The sequence below is a fragment of the Aulonocara sp. 'chitande type north' Nkhata Bay genome, linkage group LG16 (assembly GCF_057382095.1).
Source record: "Aulonocara sp. 'chitande type north' Nkhata Bay isolate Kocher_YH1m ecotype deep benthic linkage group LG16, A_spYH_male_GT1.1, whole genome shotgun sequence".
In the NCBI taxonomy this organism is placed as follows: Eukaryota; Metazoa; Chordata; class Actinopteri; order Cichliformes; family Cichlidae; genus Aulonocara; species Aulonocara sp. 'chitande type north' Nkhata Bay.
Genome location: NC_141359.1, coordinates 12,463,547 through 12,488,364, shown reverse-complemented (window position 1 = coordinate 12,488,364; position 24,818 = coordinate 12,463,547). Strand labels below are relative to the sequence as shown.

The following is a 24,818-nucleotide window of genomic DNA, read 5'->3' as shown; positions in this document are numbered from 1 at the left end:
CCAAGAGACAAAGCACATACAAACGTCAAATCACGTACGAACTCCAAAACACGTACAAACTCCGAAGCACGTAAAAACTCAGAAGCACATAAAAACTCAAAACACGTACAAAAGACAACAGAAGTGCTCCAGGACGCTGGGCGCAGTGTTGAGCCTTTGTTATCTTGTGGCTACACAAGCCAGCGAGTACCAACGACCGGATTTGGTGTGTGGTAGTAACAGTTAAATGAACTTTTTTTTTTTTTAATTATTTGAATATATATGAGTGCCTGTGTATAAATACACAAAGAATACACACATGCTTTCAATTGTGTAATTTAAGTGATCTAGTAGCTCTGCTTTGGAAGTTCAGTTCATGCTAGAAATGTGTTTTGGAGTTTGTACGTGTTTTGTCTCTAGGGGCCACCGCATTTATTTATATATAAACATATATAAATAAAACCACTTTTTTTTTACGTTATTAATTCCTTTTGTGCATAATTTTATATTATTGTTAATAATAAATTAATTAAAGCAACAAAACAACCTGAAGAACCGGTTCGGAGCGAAAGAGCCGGATCTTTTTAGTGAGCCGAACCGAAAGAGCCGGATCTCTAAAAAAAGCCGGAAATCCCATCACTACAGTGCAAGGCTTGCATGCTGAGTGAAGTGGAAAAAAAGTGCGAGAGAGAGAGGGTGAGAGAAAAAAAAAAAAAAAAAAAAAAAACGGCTCGCGATAAGGAGCCGGCTCGCGCCGTTCACGTCAAAGTGCCGGCTCTAAGAGCCATTTCGTTCACGACCGTCCCATCACTAGCAGACAGTGACTTATTTGTGGTAGCAGGCAGAATAATTGGGCATTCATTTTTGAACGATGGGCCACGATTGCATGGCCTCAACAAGGCTATTATTCACATGTTGGTCCAAGCTGATAGAGACACTGTCACTGTCCAGCCCGATGATGTGCCAGATCTAGATATCCCCCCCCCAGAAAATGCAGATTTTTTAGGCAATATATTTGCAACATACTAAAATGGAACTTTTCTCGTCCATAAGCTTGATGGTAATAAACACCTCACTGAGCAGCAGAGGGATGACATTAACAATTTGGCCATTTCCTGGGACTTGCCACCCGTCAGTGCAGAAATCCGCAGATGGCTGTTCCAACAGCTTCTCCATCATGCAGTAAGATTCCCCTTCAAAAATTGTTTTTAGATTGTCATCACCTAAGAAAATGTCATGTGGTTATTTTTAATTATGGTTTTAGGTGATAGGCCGAACTAAAAGGCAGACAAAACACATCAGAAAAGGTCTGAAGGACACCGGATTGTTGACCATGCTTCAACAAAGACCTGACACAGTGGTCTTTTTCCCCCACCATGAAGACAACATTCTTACTGCACAGGTATTTCAATGCATTTCTAACATGCTGACTACAGTGACAAAGCTAGATTGCATGACAGTTAATGCTGCTTTTAGAGGAGGCTGCAGAGTTCAGGAGTTAGAGCAGGTCATCTACTAATCAGCAGCTTGTTAAGATCCCTGGCTCCCCGCTCTGTATGAATTTTTGGTAGGAAGTACTGAAAATAAGAATGTGATTGTGAGAATGATAGTTATTGTAGAAAAATCTTTGAAGGGTCTGGGAGAGTAGAAAAGTAAGAATCAGTCCTTTTACCATTATACGTTAAGTGAGACAAAATGATTGATTGATAATACTTTATTCATCCTGAGGGAAATTCTTTTAAAGGCTGCCAGATAATCCAGTGCCATCATGAGCCCCCCATAGAATACACCATATATAAATGCCAAGTGTCGGAAAAAAGTCCCTTCACAGATTTAACATGTAAAAAACTGTTTTTAAGGGAGTTGCATTCTTAAGTGTGTCTCTGAAATCTCATTTTAGGCTGTTCTTAGCCACATTGTTTGGCCAGGAGATAAGGGCGATGATGAAGACGATGATAATCCACCTTAGCCACTAAGCATCCAAATGCAAACAGTGGGATTTCTGAAGACCTACATTGAAACAGGCAAGTGTAATTACATTGTGATTCAAAATTTGAATCTAATTTGATTTCTAATGCATTGATTATTTTTACAGCCACTCCATTCCAGCTCAGCCAGCTGATGAGGTTTTAGGTCGGGTGGGAAATTCCGACTGGTACCATGAAGGTTGAAGTAGTCAAAGCAGACTACCTCATATCCTCTACATGTTTTGGAACGTTGCGTGTGCCGGGCACTTCCACAAGTACAATGTCTTTTCCAAACATGTTGATGATTGCATTGCAACTTGTGCCACAGGTTTCGGCCTTATTTAAAAGCAATTTGTAGACACTGGATGTTGAATAAACTTTACCATGCTTGAAAAATGTTTTACATAGCCAAAAGTTTCACTGTTACTTAGGCTTATTGATTTTTTGGGAATATTGTTATGCGAGTTTAAATATAAAAATTAAAGTTACAGTTCCCACCATTAACATTTATATTTGAAGTTAAGGAACTAATGATTGTTATTTAGGGTTGTTTTGTTAACTTAAAGTCGTTGTCATGCATCCGATTCACATCATCTCTTTGTTTGAAGCAGTTTCATGGATTACAAGAGGTGAAAAAAAGTAGATTAATACTAAAGCTGTATTAAATGTTACACACAGTCCAATGCTGTTGAATATACTGTTACTTAGCACGCAGGGGAATTCACAGAGTATGAACACAGACGACGCGACGAGGAACAGAGGCAAACACACACTATAAGTACACAGAGAGACACTGGGAAATCACACACAGGTGGGAGACACAGCTGGACCTGATTAACCTGACGAGACAGGGGAACACTAACACCAGGGACCAATAGAGGGAACACAACCCCAGAACCCAGTATCTAAAATCCCAAAACACAAACCATCCCAAAACAGCCCACGAATAATAATGAAAATAATAACAATAAAAAACACAAAATCACTGAGTCATGGACGCAGGACCATGACAATAATTGATATTCGGCCCCCAAAAAAACATATTGGTGGATCTCTAGTTTAAACAAACGATATCATCTAAGTTGATTGTCTGTTTCAGATGTAAATAACTGGAAATAAAAGCTGGCAGGTAAAACTCTTGTCTGATTTTCATCTTTGAGGTCCAGCCTACACAAGAAAAAATATCACCATGGCTCTTGAGTAAATTGTAAAAATAGCTTTCACAGGAGTATGTTGTGACCGAAGGGCCTGTTTATAAAAAACAAAACATTAAATTAGAAACTTCTCTCCAGACAGCTTAGACATTATTGACTATGTCTACACTAGTAATATCTCAAATTACATAAAGGTAAACAAACTGAAACCGAAATTTATAACCTGTAAAAGTTAATTTTAAAAAGAAATCTTTACATTTTAACACTGACTGCTACACTGATCTATCACAGTTGATAACTTTTTGTTTTTGTAGTTAATTCTAATGTGTCAGGTGGGAGCAGTTTGAGTGAATGGATGAAAGAGCAAACAAGTCAAATGTTAATTGGGTTGTGCAGAATGTGTGTGTGAGCCTCTAAATGCTGGATTTTTCTTGAAGATGCAGGTACTCTCAGACATCTAAATATTCTTTGAGCTGAAAGGCTATCACATATTTCTGGATAATATTGTTTACATTATTCGCTTATACATAAAAAAACCCAAAAAACTATATTATTAGCACACAATAGCAGCCCTTTTTGAGAAGTACTTAAAGTGTAGTATAAAGTTTGGGAAATACAAGTTCTGGAGGGACACTTTTCAGGCTCCATTGTATGCTTTTATTCTTCAATCTGGTGGTTCCTGGTAATAAAATTAAGAGTATTTTACAAGATGTCAGACAGAAAAAAGCACTTCTTTTCCTTTTGTCTACGCTCTTCAGGGGTCTCCACAGCGAATCACCTGCCTCCATCTAACCCTATCCTCTGCATCCGCCTCACTCACAACAACCACCCTCATGTCATCCTTCACTAAATCCATGAACCTCCTCTTTGGTCTTCCTCTAGGAGGAAGAGTTCATGTTGCCTTTCTGGCAGCATGAACCTCAACATCCTTTTACCAACATAATCGCTGTCCCTCCTCTGAACGTGTCCAAACCATCTCAATCTGGCTTCCCTGGCTTGATCTCCAAAACATCCAACCTGAGCTCTCCCTCTGTGTATGTCCCTCGTCACTCCTAAAGAGAACCTCAACATCTTCAGCTCTGCTACCTCCAGCTCCAGTTTATTAAAATAAGATAGCATTAACAGTTTGAGCGTAGTTACAGTCAACAGTGAATACAAATGCTAAAACTGAATATATTGCATAGTGTCCCCGCCCCTCCACCATTTACAAATGGTTCAGCCCATAGTAGGACCAGCTTTTTTCTTGTTTTCAGTAGCAAGCAATATTTATGATTGTGCCAGAGCACATTTTGAACAACACCATGGGAATTTTGCTTTTTACACAGGTGGTTGGATGTTACACTCTGGAAATGGAAGAAGGTGAGTGTTATTAACCCTCCGTGGTCCAGGGACACACTGCACCTCCAAATCACATGACTGATCTAAGCTGACATAGCAACAAGCTGCAGCCACGCTGAGTCTCTATTTCAGCCCACATTGAAAGTTCGGACTTCAAAGTTTTTAAATTTTAATTACAAGCCAGTAAATCAAGAGTTATGACAATATATATAAGACACGCTTTTTTCTAAATACTGTAGTCACATTTTTGTGTGTGTGTTTTAAGCGTTTTCTAAGGACAGCGAGAAAACAGGGGGAAAAAAAGCCACCTCTTTCCTATCAGTGGAAAGATGTACCATGTCGACCAATTTAACACATAGGATTTGGTTGTTCAGGAAGAGGGGAAAGTTTTGGGAGTGACGGTAACAGCAGCGAGACAGAGCGACCTAGTGAGAGACTGGGAGATTTGTGACGTTTAGTGTGGAGTGTATACTTAGTGTGTTGTGCTGTCTTGTGTAGTTGTTCTGTTGTGTAGAAGTAGAGCTGGGCGATACAAGATTTTTTCATATCACGATATGCTTTTTTCATTTCAGGCGATAATGATATATATCACGATATAAGCCAAATAACTATATATGTAAGATTTAAAATGTGCTGTTGCTCACAAGTAAAATGTGAAATAATCAGCAGCTTGTTTTGATTTAAATATTTATTTCCCATAATAAGTTCAACAGGGTAGATGTACTTAAAATGAGGCTTCAGTTTAGGCAAAATAAAGGCAAATATTACAAACTACACAAAAGGTAGCCGCTAAACCATTTAAGTTTCAAAATAGAACAAACAAAACAGACTACAAGATTGTCAGTTCCACTTAGAAACAAAATATTAATTCTAAAAATAAATCTTAGTTTATTTTACAGAAGAAGAGACAAAATTGACTAACTTATTTAATATTGCTTTGGAAGCGCTGTCTGAGAGAAATGTTTATGTCCAAGGAGTTGGAAACAAGGATCCATTACCTTAATTAGCTGCTTGAATCCTTCATTTTTGACCGTGTTTATTGGTAGCATGTCTTTAGCAAGACAGTAAGCTATGGCATTCGTTATGTTGCTATGTCTCTTAGCTTTTTTGTCATATGGTAAGACGCTGGAGAAAGCAGACTCAATTGACTGTTGCTGCTTCGCAGGGATTCCCCTAGTTGTTTTCGATGACAAATGACAGACGATGACAGACTTGGGAACATGCTTTCGGCACAATTTACAGTGCGCGTTACTGTTTTTTGTCAGACTTCAAATAGCCGAAATACCTCCACACTACGGAACTTCTCTGGCCTTTCCTTTCGACAATCTCTCCTGCATTGGAACCGTCATCTGTGTTGTCTTCGGTAACCTGGTCACCCAAGCTCTCGGTTGATTTTTCTCTAGTCATTTCCTCGATTACCCAGCCGCATGGCAGCTGGCTGCTTCCCAAACAAATACACATGTGCGGCTTGGCACTTGAGCTGTACGTAACAAGTTACGTGACGTGACGCTGCGGCTGTGATTGGTTTGGCTCTGTGCAGCTTAATTTGTATTGGTCTATCGCAATAGTTTCATTTTTATATCGAGAAAAAGTTATTTCACGCTGGGAAGAGGGGGGAGGGGCGGTAATTACACTCGCAGTAGCACAGGAACAGAGTGGGAGGGAGAGAGAGAGATTGAGAGCCAGGGACAACAACGTCACATTAGAAAGGTATAGTAATCATCCACATCCAATAAAGGATTCAGAAAGTTTATTCATGCAGGCCCATATGACAGAGAATGTGCATCTTCTTTTTGTTTTCATATTTTAATTTATATTTAATTGTTTTGTGGTTTGCAGTGTTTTGTGTTGTTTCGTTTTAAATTTGTTTAAAAGGAAAAAGCTGAAAATTTAAATAGTTAAAAAGTTGAACTGTGACTAGTTGGTTTTGCATTATATTATTTGTCACATTTTATGTGGAGTGAATAAATAAAAGTATATTTACAGTGGCCCCTAGAGACAAAGCACGTATAAACTTCAAAACACGTAAAAACTCCAAAACATGTACAAAACACAACAGAAGTGCTCCAGGATGCTAGGGGCAATGTTGAGCTTTTGTTACCTAGTGGCTCTACACGAGCCAGCAAGTACCAACGACTGGATTTGGTGTGTGGTAGTAACAGGTAAATGAACATTTTTTTTAATTATTTGAATATATATGAGTGCTTGTGTATAAATACACAAACAATACACATATGCTTTCAATTGTGTCATTTAAGTGATCTAGGTAGCTGTTTTGGAAGTTCAGTTAATGCTAGAAATGTGTTTTGGAGTTTGTACGCGTTTTGCACCTTTTGTCCACATGTAAACGGCGTTTTTGGTCACTGAAAACTGAGATTTCTAAACACGCCTGCCAGGGTGGATATTTTCGAAAACTCAGTTTTTTGCATTTACGTGTAGACGAGAAAAAAATGCAGCGTCAAAGGTGTGCGCCTTTTTTGATGTCACACTGTGCGCCACGTTATTGTTTCGGTGAAATGAATTTCTACGATACTTTTACTGTTAATTTTACTCTCTGCAGTGTTTAAATGCATACATATACACATACGGTTACTAGGGGTGCAACGATACTCGTATCGATATTGAACCGATCGATAGAGTGCTTTCGGTTCGTTACGCATATGTATCGAACAATACAAAATTTTTCATTTATTTTATCAATTTTCCTTCTGACGATGCTGTCTGTGTTGAGTGCTCAGTGGATCTGCGCTCGACGGTGCAACCTAGGCGGAGTAGTCGAACCCAAATTCACTGAGCGCAGGGCAAGCTAGCAAGACAGATGTTAAGCTCTCCTTGCAACATGGCAAATTGAACCTCCCCCACCCTCATTCAGATGTGGCATATTTTGGTTTTCATGTGACGTATGACCCTGAAGGTAAGCGCGTCATGGACAAAAGTAAAACAGTATGTTGGATGTGCCACGCAATGCTCAATTACATTGGTGGGAACTAGTGCGTTAGCGCAGTTAGCTCATTAACGTGTTGGCCGTCCAGCCCCACGCACGGGGCGATCCGCGGTAGCTCGTTAATGGAGATTTGCCGTGTTGTGGCATTAACGTCATTTCAACGCAGGGCTCTAGAGTGCAACCAATTTGGTCGCAAATGCGACCAAATTTTTCAGTGGTGCGACTAAAAAAAATATTTGGTTGCACCTGCGCGACCAACTGTTCGGGTAGCAAAAAAAAATAAAAAAATCTGCAACCTTCCCTGTGGTCAACAACAGACACACATTTTGCCCCTATCGTGGACTAAACCAATCAGAGATAGTCAGGGGCGGGACCTCTCTGATTGGCCGTGGTCCAGTGGAAAGTGCAGGTGGAAGTGGGAGGTGAGTAGCTTGAATAAAGCCATATCAATTCATTAAATCCTGAATCGACTTTTAAATATAACTGTGTTTTGCCAGAAACGCCAGATTCTCAGATTAAAGCTCACAAAACCAGTTCAACAACAACCAAACAGCAAATGAGAACAGGTACACGGACTCCACACAAAGACGTTAACACAGAACAGACCCGACGCATCAGAATTAACTTTGTCTTTTTCGGCTTTCTCACCTGATGGCCCGTAGACGGACACGCTGTCGGAGCTTAGCGAATCCGATGCGTCCGGTCCGCGCTGTGATTAGGTCTTTTTGCGCTGATTCCGAGCTGAATTTTGCTGTTTTGCTTCCACGACTATTAAAATCGCACTTCATGCACAGCTAGCTCTCTCTCTCTATCTCTCTCTGTACTTCAAGAACAGTTTCCCGTCTCCAATCTCTGTTTTCTGTGTTATTCATTCGCTTATTACCCACCAGTCTACCGTTGTTTACAGCGCTGTGGCTGCTGTCTTTTTCTTTTCTTTTTCTTTTTTTCACTTAAATGACCTCGGACAAGAAAGCCTATTTTTTCTGTTGTTCAATACTGAAGAAATTTTAACTTTATATGCAGAACATTGTAGAATATTTTTAAGGTTATCTGCTAGAAAAAGCCAGACCAGGAAAATCTCCTTCATGTTTTTCTGTGTTTTATTCTCAGTTACTTTCACACAAAGGCATCTGCTGTGATGTTCACAATTCTGAGGAAGTCAGTACTGATAAATGATCAGAATTATAATATTTCTGACTGTCTGAGGCTAAGTTGAATCGAATCGGAACTTTGAAAACCGGAATCGAATGGATTATAGAAATCAGTGATGATACCCAGCCCTAGTGAGCAGCCTAGGCACGACAGATGTGGATGTACAGTGGGGCAAAAAAGTATTTAGTCAGCCACCGATTGTGCAAGTTCCCCCACTTAAAATGATGACAGAGGTCAGTAATTTGCACCAGAGGTACACTTCAACTGTGAGAGACAGAATGTGAAAAAAAAATCAATGAATCCACATGGTAGGATTTGTAAAGAATTTATTCGTAAATTAGGGTGGAAAATAAGTATTTGGTCACCTCAAACAAGGAAAATCTCTGGCTCTCACAGACCTGTAACGTCCTCTGTAAGAAGCTTTTCTGTCCCCCACTGAATGGCACCTGTTTGAACTCATCATCTGTATAAAAGACACCTGTCCACAGCCTCAAACAGTCAGACTCCAAACTCCGCCATGGCCAAGACCAAAGAGCTTTCGAAGGACACCAGGAAAAGTATTGTAGACCTGCACCAGACTGGGAAGAGTGAATCTACAATAGGCAAGCAGCTTGGTGTGAAAAAAATCAACTGTGGGAGCAATCATCAGAAAATGGAAGACGTACAAGACCACTGATAATCTCCCTCGATCTGGGGCTCCACGCAAGATCTCATCCCGTGGGGTCAAAATGATCATGAGAACGGTGAGCAAAGATCCCAGAACCACACGGGGGGACCTGGTGAATGACCTGCAGAGAGCTGGGACCAAAGTAACAAAGGTCACCATCAGTAACACACTACAACGGCAGGGAATCAAATCCCGCAGTGCCAGACGTGTTCCGCTGCTGAAGCCAGTGCATGTCCAGGCCCGTCTGAAGTTTGCCAGAGAGCACATGGATGATACAGCAGAGGATTGGGAGAATGTCATGTGGTCAGATGAAACCAAAGTAGAACTTTTTGGTATAAACTCAACTCGTCGTGTTTGGAGGAAGAAGAATACTGAGTTGCATCCCAAGAACACCATACCTACTGTGAAGCATGGGGGTGGAAACATCATGCTATGGGGCTGTTTTTCTGCCAAGGGGACAGGACGACTGATCCGTGTTAAGGACAGAATGAATGGGGCCATGTATCGTGAGATTTTGAGCCAAAACCTCCTTCCATCAGTGAGAACTTTGAAGATGAAACGAGGCTGGGTCTTCCAACATGACAATGATCCAAAACACACCGCCCGGGCAACAAAGGAGTGGCTCCGTAAGAAGCATTTGAAAGTCCTGGAGTGGCCTAGCCAGTCTCCAGACCTCAACCCCATAGAAAATCTGTGGCGGGAGTTGAAAGTCCGTGTTGCTCGGCGACAGCCCCAAAACATCACTGCTCTCGAGAAGATCTGCATGGAGGAATGGGCCAAAATACCAGCTACTGTGTGTGCAAACCTGGTAAAGACCTATAGTAAACGTTTGACCTCTGTTATTGCCAACAAAGGTTATGTTACAAAGTATTGAGTTGTATTTTTGTTATTGACCAAATACTTATTTTCCACCCTGATTTACAAATAAATTCTTTACAAATCCTACCATGTGGATTCATGGATTTTTTTTCACATTCTGTCTCTCACAGTTGAAGTGTACCTCTGGTGCAAATTACTGACCTCTGTCATCATTTTAGGTGGGGGAACTTGCACAATCGGTGGCTGACTAAATACTTTTTTGCCCCACTGTAGCTGTAATAGGAAAAGAACTATTGCTAACTTTTCTGTTAAGTTAAGACCTGATCCTTCTGAAATTCATAGCCAGTGCTCTGACACGGTGTCATCAATCTTTGAACGCTGAAAAAGCACAGTGTATCCAGAAAAACACATTATATTATATAAATTATTATAAAATTTGTGTGCGCCTAACTTTTGTGCCGGTACAGCTAACTTTTTAAAGTTAGACGTACTGGTACGCCCATGGCGTTAGTCTAGAGCCCTGCAACGAGATTTACGCTGACAGCACTAGTGGGAACACAACGAATATGACTGCACATTTACGCCGACATCATCCTAGTGCAAAGACAAGTGGAAGCAGGCAAAAACAACAAGCACGCATGCTACAAACTTTACCCAAGTCATTTAGACAGCTGTTAGCACATGATTCTCCTTATGGGGACCGTTATAGTATAGCTTTTATTTTGGAAAGAGCCATTTCTCTGTAATAAACTCTCTTTTCCAAAGATGAGTGATTTGTCGATCAGATAGATTTATTATTTTATCCCTTTGTTGTTTCAGCAACATTAAGTTTAAAAACTGTATGTTTGAGTTAAAATATATATTTATAATTTTAATAGATGACAAATTAAAAAAGCATGAACATTTTTTGTATCGAAAAAATATCGAACCGTGACACCAAAGTATCGAACCGAACCGTTAATTTTGTGTATCGTTGCACCCCTAACAGTTACTGTCCCTCCACACATACGACTCGGTTCTGCTTCTAGCAGCGTTTTCCTTCATTTCTGCGTTTACGTGTGGACGGGATTATTTTTTAAAACAAAAACGGAAAACCTCAGTTTTCAAAATTACCTGTGGACGTGTGGACGTAGCCTTATTGCGACACTTGATTGTTCTCTCATTTTAGTTTTAGTAATATTTTTAAGTGGCTGTACAAAATGAAAAAAAAACAAAAACGGCAGGTATATTGGCTGCATTTTCAGATAAATAGTTGTATATGTATATGCTTACAAAATGTACATTTTATATTTGCATTTCAAGTTATAAAAATTGACTCAACATGTCTGTGGGGGGTTTTTTACAGTAAAAAACAGTACAAGTTCTGGAGGGACAGAAAAAAAACAACTAAATTCAGTTGAGCTGAAAAGAATGATACCAAACCAGGCAAGGGGGAAAAAAATAAAATGAAACAATTTGAGGGTGAAATACAAATGTTAACTCAAAAGGAGTCAAAAATGGCCGGTTGTATTTCAGACCTCGGTGGGTTAATCCAACAAATCATGAAAAATTAGGTTTAAATTTTTGTTCATGACAGTGCAGATTTCTGACATTTTGTGTAATTTAAGCATGTAACAATGTGATTATTTTCTAACAAAAAACAGTGTGAAACTTAAGTTAGACTTGTGTTTGTAAATGAACCGCCCCATGTTGTGTAGCTTTCTGGATTTTATACTTATTGGGCTACACATTTATTTATTATACAGGCTATACAGTACATAAAATCAAAACTCACATGTTTTATGTAACTAAAGTGTTTAATTATGTAGGCTACAGACAATAATTATGTTATAGACTATATTTATATGAAAAACGTGTATACTTACGTGAATTATTTTAACCATATGTAACCACCTGCATATGTGTTTGGAAAAAAAAAAGGCTTTGATTTTGCCACCCCATTTGATTTCTATGCCACCCTAAGAAAATTTCTCTAGATCCACCCCGTAGCCACGGTCTTTATCAGTATCCATGTCCTGCTGATGCTGTGACTCCATTCACGCAGTCACAGCATAACTGACACCCAATCACCTGATTGGTTGTCGTGGCGCGACTTGATGCTGGAGTCCAGATTTTTCCAACTTGAGTGGCAGATGCAATAAGCACGAATGCACAAAATAAAATGCAGCGCGTATTTTACTTTGCGCTTCAAACGCATCATTCGCGCTAATTGTTTGTGCAAATCGGGCAGAAAAGCATTTTCGCCACGCAAATCTGCTTCTGATTTGGCATGGGACCCACAGTCGCACTTCATCATCCTTCTTTATCGACGTTACATGCAAACCTGACTCTTTGGTCTTCTATTGCGTTCTGTGTGTATGCACCGTTATACTAGTAGTAATATAGAATCCACTTTCTCCAGTTTGCATATTTCTGAAAAACCTCTTAGTAGCGTGGCAGCCGTCGATTGAGCCAGCCCTGCAAACCCGTGGATGGACCATGCAGTGGGAGGAAGCGTCCTAAAACACTCTTTGCAGACCACCCTGTGTGATTCTCCACTCTCCAACCAGAAAAGACAAACCGCGGGTCTTAGTCGCAGCACCCCATCCACGTCTGATCTTGCTTCGGCAGATCCAGCAACACTGCCAGAGACTTTCTGTTTGTGTGATCTATCAAACTATATTAAAAAACGGTCCAGGAACAGGTCACTTAGGTTAATCCTGTGTGAAAAATTGTAAATATTTGTATATTTTTGTTCCTTTTTTAACTAATACTCATGTTTTAGAAATATTGTTTTATTTTTATTTACCTTTAATAAATATAATTTTAAAACTGTTTGATTAATGTTCATACATGTTAAAAACAACTGTAAATGAAATGAGTTCAGTGAAAATTGTTTTCATCAATTTATTCATAATAAAAAACACATAGAATAACACAACAAATAGAAAAAAGTAAGAAATGTATTCAAATAAAAAAAAATATCTGAAGGCACAACCGATTTGGGAACAAACTTTCATTAATCAAAAACTTTCAGAATGAAACAACAAACAGAACAAAGTAAGAATATTATTTGAATATATTTGTAACTTATTTAGGAACCAATCTTTCTAGTATAGAAAAAAGTCTGTCCATCCTGTCCCTGCTCTCCTGTTCTCTCCTCTCCTCAGCCTCCCTTTGGTATCTCATGTCCTCTCATCCCCCCTATCCCTTCACCTCTTCCTCACTGTTGTGGATGGCTGATCTTCTTCCTCATCTGTCTCTTCTTCCCCCTATTTTTTGTCACCCACTGCTGTACTTGGCCCTGGATTGTCCTCAGGGAGAAAGGAAATTAGGACAGGAGGCCTAATGGAAGGCCTCTGCCCTGTCACCTCATCCATGAGGCCAAACCAGAGCCAAGTAGCAGCAGTGGGCTTCCCACTGACTCCCTCTCCTGACCCTGGATACTTGCAATCCTAAAGGCTGAGGAAATCAGAAATGACAGACAAATAAAAACAACACAACTTTTAGTAAATGTACATTTTAATGTACATTATTAAATTTTGTTCTTAAAAATCTTCTTGACAACACACATACTTTGTATCTTTTCTTTAAGTTGTCCTATTTCTTTTTGGCCTGCAAGGGGGTGACTTTCCCCTGCAGGCCCATCTTCTCGAGAATTGTCCTGATCGCACAAAAAAAATAAGAGAAGAGAGAAAACCATGACAACTATGATAATCCCTAAATCCAAAAGTTTTCACAGCAGAGCACAAGAGGAATACCGTCTGGACATCACAGGTTCTGTACAGAATGAGGGTTATTGAAACCGTACTAAGATGAATATGATGTGTAAATTGATTTATTCTTGTACCTCCATCCCACAATGCCTGAATTTTTTACCCCGGTGAATAGGTGATCGTTTTCTCCTCTAATTTTTATGAAGTCCACTGTTTGCTTTTTGGTTCCTATAAAAATATCACAAAAAAGCTAATTGCGAAAAATCAAAATTAGCTGTATGTAAGCGGCAATGAAAAACCGCAGGACCCACAAGCTAGTTTTCGGTCACTTTTTACGAAGATTGTTTAAATAAATAATACAAGTCTATGCAAATTCATAAACCTACCAACATAACCGCTATAAAAATTTAACTTTATCTTCTATTTGTGCCGCCATCATTACATGAAAAGTTCCACATTGAATTCTGGGCCGGCTAGCTATCCAGCTGGTGGATAACGGATGTCTCTGAAGACGTCGGAGCACTTTTGCAAATATGTGATATCTTGATAAACCGAGCAGATATTTGAAGTTTACACACCCACATTCTCGCCTGAAAATATGTTAAGAATGTATTTTGTGACCCAGAAAGATTAATAAGAGTAATATTAAAACTTAGTAGTGGCCGCCATTGCCGGAAACTGGAGTTGGCCAGGCCGCGCTATGAATTCTGGGATATGGTGGGCCACGAAGGACACACCCGACCCATCCTCGAAATTCAGAGAAAAGGAGGACGCATTTGTTGGCTGCATTCAGAGGAGTCTACAAATTTGGACAGCCTTTGGTGCGTCGCTGTGATGTAATCGGTCTACAAATGCAGCCTCAGGAGGATGCAGCCCATGAATTTCGACACCCCCACTGTTTCTAGTTTTGCTTCCCATTGGTCTCGTCATGTCTGACTTCTCCCAGCTGTGCTCTCCTCCTGTGTCTCATTCCCCTCGTTATTCCCCAGTGAATTTAAGCCCTGTGTTTCTCTGCGTCAGTGTTGTGTCTTCCCTTATGTGCCTCTTGGTGAAGTTTAATGCTGTTTTGAACTGTTTGGCATGGGTGGCCCAGGCAAGGAGGACTGAGCCACCCTTCTAAAAACCCTCGCAGCTTGGTTTGCTCAATCATTAGCTTCGCCATTAGCCGCCCAGCCTGTAGCCCAGTTAGCCGCCCGGCCTTCTGTTCAATTGCCCTTAGCAGCCCAGCCATTAGCTCTACTACCAGCAGCTCAGTCTCTAGCGCAGTCATTTACTCAACCACCAACTCCACTTTCACCACAACCGTCACTACAATCACTAGCTCAGGCTCCTGCTCAGTTGTCAGTTCAGTCAGCTGCCCAGCTAACCTCAGTTCAGTCACCTGCGTCTCCCGCAGCTCAGCTTCCCCTAGCTCAGTCTCCAGTGTCTCCTGCTCAGCAATCAACTCCACCACTAGCTCCATTTTCACCTCAACCATCACTTCAGCCACGAACTCAACTTGCTATTCAGCCACCTGTGTTGTCATTAGTCCAGTCTGCTAATCAGTGTGCAGCTTGACCTCTAGTTCGGCTGCCTGTGCAGTCCATCGCTCACCTACCTGTTAAGTTCCTAGCTCAGTTTCCTGCGCCACCAATAGCTCATTCATTAGTTCAGTCTCCTACAGCTCTGTCGCCCTTACTTTAGTCCCCAGTTGCTCTGTCGCCAATCTACAGGGAGTGCAGAATTTATTAGCCAAGTTGTATTTTTGAGGAATAATTTTATTATTGAACAACCATGTGCTCAATGAACCCAAAAAACTCATTAATATCAAAGCTGAATGTTTTTGGAAGTAGTTTTTAGTTTGTTTTTAGTTTTAGCTATTTTAGGGGGATATCTGTGTGTGCAGGTGACTATTACTGTGCATAATTATTAGGCAACTTAACAAAAACCAAATATATACCCATTTCAATTATTTATTTTTACCAGTGAAACCAATATAACATCTCCACATTCACAAATATACATTTCTGACATTCAAAAACAAAACAAAAACAAATCAGCAACCAATATAGCCACCTTTCTTTGCAAGGACACTCAAAAGCCTGCCATCCATGGATTCTGTCAGTGTTTTGATCTGTTCACCATCAACATTGCGTGCAGCAGCAACCACAGCCTCCCAGACACTGTTCAGAGAGGTGTACTGTTTTCCCTCCTTGTAAATCTCACATTTGATGATGGACCACAGGTTCTCAATGGGGTTCAGATCAGGTGAACAAGGTGGCCATGTCATTAGTTTTTCTTCTTTTATACCCTTTCTTGCCAGCCACGCTGTGGAGTACTTGGACGCGTGTGATGGAGCATTGTCCTGCATGAAAATCATGTTTTTCTTGAAGGATGCAGACTTCTTCCTGTACCACTGCTTGAAGAAGGTGTCTTCCAGAAACTGGCAGTAGGACTGGGAGTTGAGCTTGACTCCATCCTCAACCCGAAAAGGCCCCACAAGCTCATCTTTGATGATACCAGCCCAAACCAGTACTCCACCTTTTGTTTCAGCAGCCTGTCTCCCCTGGAGGCTCCGAGGGGCCCGTCCAGCCATCTCCTGCACCCGCTGGAGGGTCCAAGGGGCCCGCATTTTTATTATATCTTCTGTGAAAGGAAGAAGCTGTGGTGTGTTCCATTTCCCTTCACTCAGAGTTCGCAACACACGTGATGAAATGCACACATCCCACTTCTTTTCCAGTAGACTTCTCGTCCTTTTTATGTTTTCAAGAAACTGGTCATCAACATGCTCTGACATCTGTGTCTCACACTCCAAAATATCAGCAATCTTTTTCAAGCTATGACCTAGTTTGAGAGCCAAAGACTGAATTTTGTGTTTGTGTCATTATCAAAACCAAACACCTTTTTACCATTTCCACAACCACATTGAAGTTGGAGTGTTTATAAAAAAAAAACCCACCTCCATTCTTTGAATTTTACCCCCTTTTCTTGAAACTCAAACCAGTCTTCCCATCTCTCTCAATTTCTGTCTAATGTATTCATGTTTGGACTTTTCGTGGCCATACTTAGCTTACAGCTGCTCTCAAAGCTCTATGATTTTTTTTTCTCCTCATTTATAACTTGTGAGATCTCTTCCTGATCCATCACATTTAGTAGTTCCCAAATTTTATGGCTCACACCTTCTGGTGCAGGCTGTGCGAAGGCACAGACTGAATTCGACTTCTGCCTGGCTTCTGTTTACTGCACTTTTGTGAGAGTCTGCATAGTAACACATGTCTCCATAATACTTTTCTTTTGAGCAATGCCTCACAGTTAATACAGTGCATGTAGTCAAACGCATTCTCTGGTTTGGAAGCCTGCTCACTTGGGATCAGGGTATCACCTCCTTATTTAAGGACCTCATTATTATGAGCATGATCTCCTTTATTTCTGATGAGGCCAAAATGTAGTTTTCTTTGTCTTGATGTCAAAGGGTAGCTTATTGCTTTTGCAACCACTGTTTCAGAACTGTGTTTCCACAACAAGTGCCTTGCCATTTTGTGGCAACTAATCGTACAATAAAGACAATGCTTCTTACTGTAAATTCACCATCCTCCTTTTTCTGCAGCTTCATGGCAGACACCTTGCCTGTGTTAGTTTCCTCCTCATTCTCTGTACTCCTGGAATCTTTGTCTGAGCAAGTAATTGTCTGTTTGGCTCTTTTGGAAGTCCTTAGACCTTTTTTTTTTTTTTTTTTTTTTTTTTCTCCTTTCATTGGGGCCTGAGCAGGAACATCAACAGATCCTTCAGAACTGCTTTCCTCCATCAGCTCCTGTGGTGGGACAAATTCATTGTCAGTCAATTCGACGCAGCTTAAAGGATCTCAGATTAATTCAACACCTTGGATAGCTGGTCAAGGTAGTCTTGTGGCATATACAATAAAAAAAAAAAAAAAAAAACCACATTGTTCCAATTTTTTGCAGTAGTTTAGGTATAAACAATTAACAGGACCAAGGCTCAAGCTTGTGCAACAGTGGTAATTAAAAAAATATCTTGGAAAATCAAAATCAAATTAAACATGTTTTTTTCACAACTTGAAACAATAGCATTTCTAGAAGTCCACAGAGATGACTCAAATGTAAGACATGTTCAAACTAAGTTAGTTTTCCACTCAAACCGAGGCCAACAATTATTTAACCTTGTATTCTAAATGTTAAACTTTAAAGCATAAAAAAACAAGGATGTTCAAGTACCAATTTAGCATTAACAGTATTTCATGGATTAAGCATTATATCTAAGAAAAGTAAAGATAATCCTGGTGTTGTGTAGATGTCATAAAGCAAACTTGCATAGACGCTGTCTGTTCTCATCAGCGGGGGAACCTCAGGATCTTCCAGCACAGGAGGCGGTTCTTCTCTGGTAACTGCCATTACATTGCTGTCAGAATCTTGTTGTGTTCCAGCAGTAAGAAAAAACAAAACAGGTCAGAAAAAATAAGCCTTTAATAACTTCATATTAGTTTAAAAATGTACTTTCTACTTAAAGTCTGTTACAGGCTTACTGTTTGATTTGCAATGTTACGCCCTAGCTGGGCCTCCTGAAACTGCCCTTGTGTGGGCGTGGCGTTTTTCTCCACCTCCTCCTCTCTTGCTCCACCCCTCTGTCTCTCTCTTGCTCTTCTCTCTCCCCGGGACACAGCTGCTGCTCATTGGCCTCATTTACCACCTGGGCCCAGTCAGCAATCACCTCTCTGAGGTTATATAAGCTGGGGATGGGCTGGATGTGGCAGGGTGGCTTTCTCTGGTGTCTCCATGTTGAATGCTAGGTGTGTGAGTGCCCTGCCTACGGTGTGGAGTGGTAGGAGCAGGTGGGAGAGGTAGTGATGGCCAAATTAGCTTTCTGAAGCACTGAAGCTTGTATTGAAAAACGGTTCATTACTCGAAGCTTTTCAACACAGTCCTCCCCGGTGACATCTGGTGGCGAAAATTATGAAGAGCAGCTTGAATCTGCAAAATAAAACAGACTGCTTAGTTATCACTGCTCATTCCACAGGGTGGAGTTCTCTCTGATATTTTGCCACCGTTGCGTTGCTTTGAACATGTAATTGTTTTTTTTTTTTCTCGATTGGGGGGCTGAAAAAAATGTAATGCTTATTTGCATTTTGATCAATAAACTTTCCCTATTTAAACATGCACTATGGTGTGGCCTTTCTTTGCTCATGACTCCTTGATGTTGGTAAATACAATAAGTGAGCAATATATATAATATACATATGATAATGCACAGCACATGATGGAGTATGCTCCTGCTGTGAAGTCCTGCCTCCATTTACTTGTGCATTTAATCACTGGACAGCTGGTCAGGTTCATACAAACTATTAGATTAGGCCAATTGTCCTATACATATTTTTGACCTAGGGGTAGGATTGATTGTGAACTGGAAAGGGGAAATGCTTAGGATTCGATACAGGATCCGATTCAATTTGATTGGAATCTGGAAAGTTTTGCCTCAGACAGTCAGAAATATTACAATTCTGATCATTTATCAGTATATATCCATAATTTCGTATCTATTAAAAGAAAGCTGACACTTGTGAGACTTAGAGATGTAAACAGAGATTTATGAAAGCTGCAGAAGCCAGCGGGGGGAAAAAAAAAAAAAAAAAGAGGTAAACACAGGGCGGACCCGCCGACACATTAAAATCTGATTCTGATTCTGTTTGGTGTTTGACGACATTTTGAGGTTTAACCTGAGATGCTGGCGTTTCAGGCACAATAACGTTTAATTTACAAATCGACGCAGGATTTTAATGAATCAATATCACTTTATTCAGTTTAGTATGGATTGTAATCAGAAAAGTGATAATCAAAACCCACCCCTAATCATGAACTTGCAAAGTAAAAACATGATCTATGTAAGGTAGCCCTTTTGTTATTTTCATTTAAAAAGAGGATTAGTTTTACTGTGCACTGGCCGGGTCTGTTTCTTTTCTTAGAAATAGTTTCTCCTGCCCTAGAGAAAATCCTCTCGCATGGAACAGAAGAGGCTGTGGAGTGCCGGAACTGCTTCCTGCAGACTATCACCTGAAAACAATAAACAAAATGATTTTCTAAAATGTAACGTATAGTGTCAAATACATTTTTTTTTTTTTAGTCTTTATTAGCTTTAATTCACATGGAAGTGTTTTTAAAGTCATATGCTGTAATGATATTTACATTATGGTAACATGATTTTGGACGTTTCAAGTTTTTCACTTCGGCAGATAAAATAAATTGAGCAAAATCAACTCAAAATCCAGCGAATGATTCACTTTCCTATAAACCAGCGGTCACCAACCCCCGGGCCTCAGACCGGTACCGGTCCGTGAGTCGTTTGGTACCGGGCCGCGAGAGTTGAGGCTCAAGTGTGAAATGTATGGTTTTCAGGGTTTTTAACGGTTTTCAGCGTTATTTTGTTATCGTTTTTATCGTTAACTCTGTTTTCCTGGGTCTTTTCACGTGTGTTATGAATAAATCTTCTTTTTTTCGGTACCGGTACTAGTTTTATTTTGTTGTATTTATCCGCGACTCCTTAAAGGCCGTGAAAAAGGTCCGTGAAAATATTGTCGGGCATTACATCAAATGTGAATATTCAAATGTAAGTGATACTAAACATATCTAATGAAATGTATATTTTGACAAACAGATTTTAGTTTTGTTAAAAAACTTCTTGTAGTCACATATCTCCAATAACAGAATTGAAACTTTGGGATATTAAAACATATTCTTACTGTTGAGACATTTTTTTATTCTTGTCCCGTTTGGATCTATAGCCATCAGAATTGTTGTCTTAAGGCCAAGAAAGATGCCAAGCGGATTTATTTTACCAAGTGGATCATCATGGCCTTGCCATATTGGTCCATTTGACTGACCTTGATTATAATTATGAACTTATTTTATTTTCAGTTGCTACAAACAGGACAGACATGACTGTGGGATAGGACAGGGGGAAAGAATGAAAGAAAGAGAGGGAGAGAAAGAAAGAAAGAAAACCAAAGGGGAAAAGAGACGGTGAGAAGGGGGGGGGAAGAGAGAAAAACACAAACAAACAAAAAAAAAAACAACTCCTGGGTCACCTGTATGGAGGAAAAAAAAAAACAGAGGGGAAAGCAAACAACAAAGAGCAACATAATAAGAAAAAAAAGCACCATCACAATAAACTAGCTAGCAGTGATATCAATAGTTACTAAATAATAAACGATATTGTGCAGCACGCAAGATAGACAGTGCACAGTGTGCTTTGAGGCAGCAGCCAAGAAAGCTGTAGTCCGCGTCTGTGAATACCCATGTGTACACCTGTGTGCATACCTGTGTGGATCAGCATGCTTGCATTCCAAAGGTTTCTCCATGTAATGATCTGCTAGGGAGTGTGGGGAGCCACAGCCCTGTCCTCTATGGTATCAAGCAGATATGGAGGAGATCAAAACTCCAGACATCCAGAGGCCCCCAGAGCACAAGAGACCAAGGAAGACCCACAGAGGGGCAGCCGCGCCACTGTCCCAGTAAGAGCTAAGGAGAGTCCCAGATGAGGGCTCATTCAGCAGCCGCGGAGCAGAAGCCAGGGGGAGTTGCAGTGACGCGCCCGTGAGCTCCGCCGGCAGCCAGCTGTGCCTGAGTGACCGAGCCCCAGGCCGAGAGGCCGGGGGCACCCCACCTCCGAAGTGGCCCGAGCGAGCCCCAATAAGCGGCCGCCAAGGAGTGAGCCGGCGTGTACCCGGACGCCCACCCCCAGATACAAAGAACCACCAACGCACTGACACCTGAGGGAGTCCGCCACCGGCAGGGGAAGTGGTGGTGGGGGGAGATAGGCCTCCAAACCTTGGAGGGCCCGAGATGTCCCCAGAGAGGTGGCGTCTGATACCCAACCTGACATATAGACACAGACATACAGGCACACACAGACACAAACATCCATTCCCACCCTCATGCTCTCATATGCACTTCACACTCAACCGACGTGGAGACAGACATAAAGAGACGCTGTATACACGATCACACTCCCCAAGCGTACTCTACGAACCGGGTCTAGGTACCCTTGCCCCTGGAGGGGGGAACTGCACCCAGACCCAGGTGGTGTTACCCTTTTCCCTGCGGTGGGGAGAGGCAGACCGCCCCGACTCCGCATCAGCAGGGAGGCCCCACACCCCAGACCGCAGTCGGACGGCCAACTCCTCCTAGCCCCCCCGCTCCAGCAGGCCGCAGAGAACGGGGGTGAGAGAAGACTCCAAACCTCCCTCCACCCGCTCATTGTAGTGTTGATGCATGTGTGTTCTAAGGTGCAATTAAAACCCAGGAGGGCATGGAGCTACCTGCCAGAGAGCAGCAGGTAAGCGCATAGTCCCTCCTGCTAGCCCTCAATGTCTACGTGTATTTAAAATTGAGACATTTTTAGAATAAGCTGGAACCCTTTCATTGTGTTATGGACTTCAGGTCAACAAAAGCCATACCTGACTGAGTTGCAGAACTGGTTGCTGGCTCTGGCTGTGACGAGGTAGATGGGACAGGAGGGACAGGCATTATCTGGTCTTTTTCATTTTCAATGATGGTGGCACATTCTGCAGTCAGACGTCTCACTGCAGCTTGAGCATTGGTCTGACTGCAAAACCCCACAGCCTTGAATCTTGGATCAAGCAGGGTAGCAATGGTCATGACACTCATTGTTTCCAAGTAAGACGAACATTCACCCAGCATTCTTGTGAGGTTCATGCACAGCTGGCGGGCTTTGTCATCCAGAACTTTTTTTTTTTAGCAATTGCTAAAATTGCTAAATACCGCAGCATGCAGACAAGTGGAATGACTTTGGACCCAGATACTCTCTGCTCTCCAGAAAGTTCAGTAGTGGCTGTGTAAAAAGGAGAAAGCACCTCCAGGCACTCTTTAACTGAGAGGTACTCCTCAGCAGTGACAGGTGTGAGATCTGTTCTCATTGAGACAAGGGCAGCACTAACTGTCTCTCTCTCCTCATACAGACGCTGCAGCATAGTGTATGTGCTGTTCCACCTGGTGTCAACCTCCTGAAGGAGCTTTAGATGTGATCTGCCCATCTGCTGCTGCATTTGGCAGAGCTTCTCCTTTGCTGTTGCGCTAGATCGGAAATAGCTTACCATTTTACAAGCCTTACCTCTGATCTCCTCAAGCCCAGGCGTGTTGTCAATTGATTTTCTCACAATGAGGTTCAGAGTATGTGCAATGCACTTTGTGTGGCGCACTTTCAATATTTTAGATGAGGAAATCATGTTTGGTGCTGCATCAGTGACGAGGCATCTGACTTTATTTTGGATGCCCCACTCCTCCATCAAAACCTTTTTCACCTCAGCAATATTTTCGGCTGTATTTGCCTTGGAGAAATGTCCCACTCCTAGCAATACTGTGGACAGTGTATCTTGTTCATTGACAAAATGACATGTCACAGCCAAGTAGGCATCCATATGAATGGATGTCCACATGTCACTGGTGAGACTGACAGCTGTAGCCTTCTCCACTTCTCTCTTTGCTTTCTCCTTTTCCTCTTTGAACTTTTCCGCCACCATTTCCTTTAGAGCCTTTCTGGTGGGGATTGTGTAAGTTGGGTCCAAGACACCAACAAACTGTCTGAAACCAGCATCGTCAACAATGGAAAAGGGCTGCGAGTCCTTCACAATCATGTTCACCAAAGCAGCATCGACCACCTTAGTGGGCTTTGTGTTCATGATCCCTTCAATACACACAAACATTTGAATATGAGGATAAAAATAGGCTTAACATGTTGTATAAGTTGATTAGGCTTTAATGCCATTATTCGCAGGTAGTTCAATAGTCATTATGTGTTGTGGGATCAAGTAAATGGGTCTCCCATCTTACCAATAGCCTGCGGACATTTCATAGGAAGCGGAAGAACCACTAACCAGTACATCCTCTCACCCAAAAAGTGAAGTCAAACGCAATTAGTGACATTTTGTGCTAGTGATGGGAGACATGAATGAATGACTGACAGTTGATGTCCATACCATAAATGCTTGGATTCACTGTCATTGTACTCGTAGATGGGACCGCATCATGCTTAGCACGGAAATACCTCAGCATTGATGAGGTGTTGTTGTTGTAGGCCAGCTGCTGGTCACAGACCAAGCACTGAACCTAAATAGTACATAAAGTAATTCTAGTCTTATTTATACACACTACCCCCACCCACCCCCCCACACACACACACACACACACACACACACGTTGTGTCCAAATTCATGGGCTGCATCCTCCTGAGGACCCGGCCTTCGCAGTCTACGTGGGCCGGGTCCTCAGAAGGTCGGGTAGGCCGGAAGTAAACGGCCGTGAAATTGGACGGTCTAGCCTTCTGATTAGCGTCACCGCTGTCTCGGTGGAGTTTAATAAACTCAGCCGTCTGCTCCTTGCTATCTAAAATATAGCAGGACACTGGCGTAAATTCTCGACTGTCTCATACTTCTGTTTAATCAGTTTTCTGTTTGACATTTAGTCAGCTGTGTAAAAACCAAGGAGGAACCCACCCGGGGGATTAATAAAATTTTATTTTATCTAATCTAATCTAATAACTTTAATCTCAGCCAAACCGATTTACTCACGAACAAACAAAACACTGAAAAAGGCCCAACAATAACATTTTTAGGTTGTCTAAGTGACTTATATATTACGTTTAACCCGAGCAGCAAAAGTCCGCGGTGATCTGAAAATGATGTGCCGGGAGTTGTGCCGTTCTCGGCCGCATCAGTAACCCTCGAGCTCCCGGCTAGCTATCGAGCTGGTGGGTAGCAGACGTCTCCGAAAACGTCGAAGCACTTTTGCAAATATGCGATATCTTGATAAACCGAGCAGATATTTGATGTTTACATGGCTACTTTCTCGCCTGAAAATATGTTAAAAGTTTATTTTGTGACCCAGAAAGATTAGTATGTGTCACGGTCCGCTGTGTGTGGAGGACTCAGGTGCAGACACAAGTGATACGGGAGTGAACTTAAACAAAAGCGAGCCTTTATTGTGGCTGATGAACACAAAAGAAACAAACAAGAATGAGGGCAGCGCAAGAGCAGTAACTAAACAGAAACCTAAACTGGGAACAAACTATGGTAAGGCTATGGCTTGGAATACAAAAGAC

General features: G+C 41.4%; 1 protein-coding gene and 1 pseudogene across 1 annotated transcript; one reads left to right on the top strand and one right to left on the bottom strand.

The window, feature by feature from the left end:
* The first annotated feature begins 501 nt into the window (after nucleotides 1–501).
* LOC147311119 (uncharacterized) lies at nucleotides 502–2,003 on the top strand. The gene is made up of 4 exons (XM_086267540.1): nucleotides 502–675; nucleotides 1,033–1,161; nucleotides 1,244–1,381; nucleotides 1,880–2,003. Exons 1-4 carry the CDS (start codon nucleotides 637–639, stop codon nucleotides 1,946–1,948), a joined length of 375 nt encoding a protein of 124 aa, XP_086123666.1. The 5' UTR covers nucleotides 502–636; the 3' UTR covers nucleotides 1,949–2,003.
* Nucleotides 2,004–22,120: 20,117 nt separating this feature from the next.
* On the bottom strand, nucleotides 22,121–22,785 carry LOC147311118 (E3 SUMO-protein ligase ZBED1-like; annotated as a pseudogene).
* Nucleotides 22,786–24,818: the final 2,033 nt, after the last annotated feature.

Coding starts and splice junctions, on each gene's coding strand:
- LOC147311119 (XM_086267540.1), top strand. CDS start 637: ATGCTGAGTGAAGTGGAAAAAAAGTGCGAGAGAGAGAGG. Junction 676..1,032: donor AAAAGTGCGAGAGAGAGAGG/GTGAGAGAAAAA, acceptor CTCGTCCATAAG/CTTGATGGTAATAAACACCT. Junction 1,162..1,243: donor AACAGCTTCTCCATCATGCA/GTAAGATTCCCC, acceptor TTATGGTTTTAG/GTGATAGGCCGAACTAAAAG.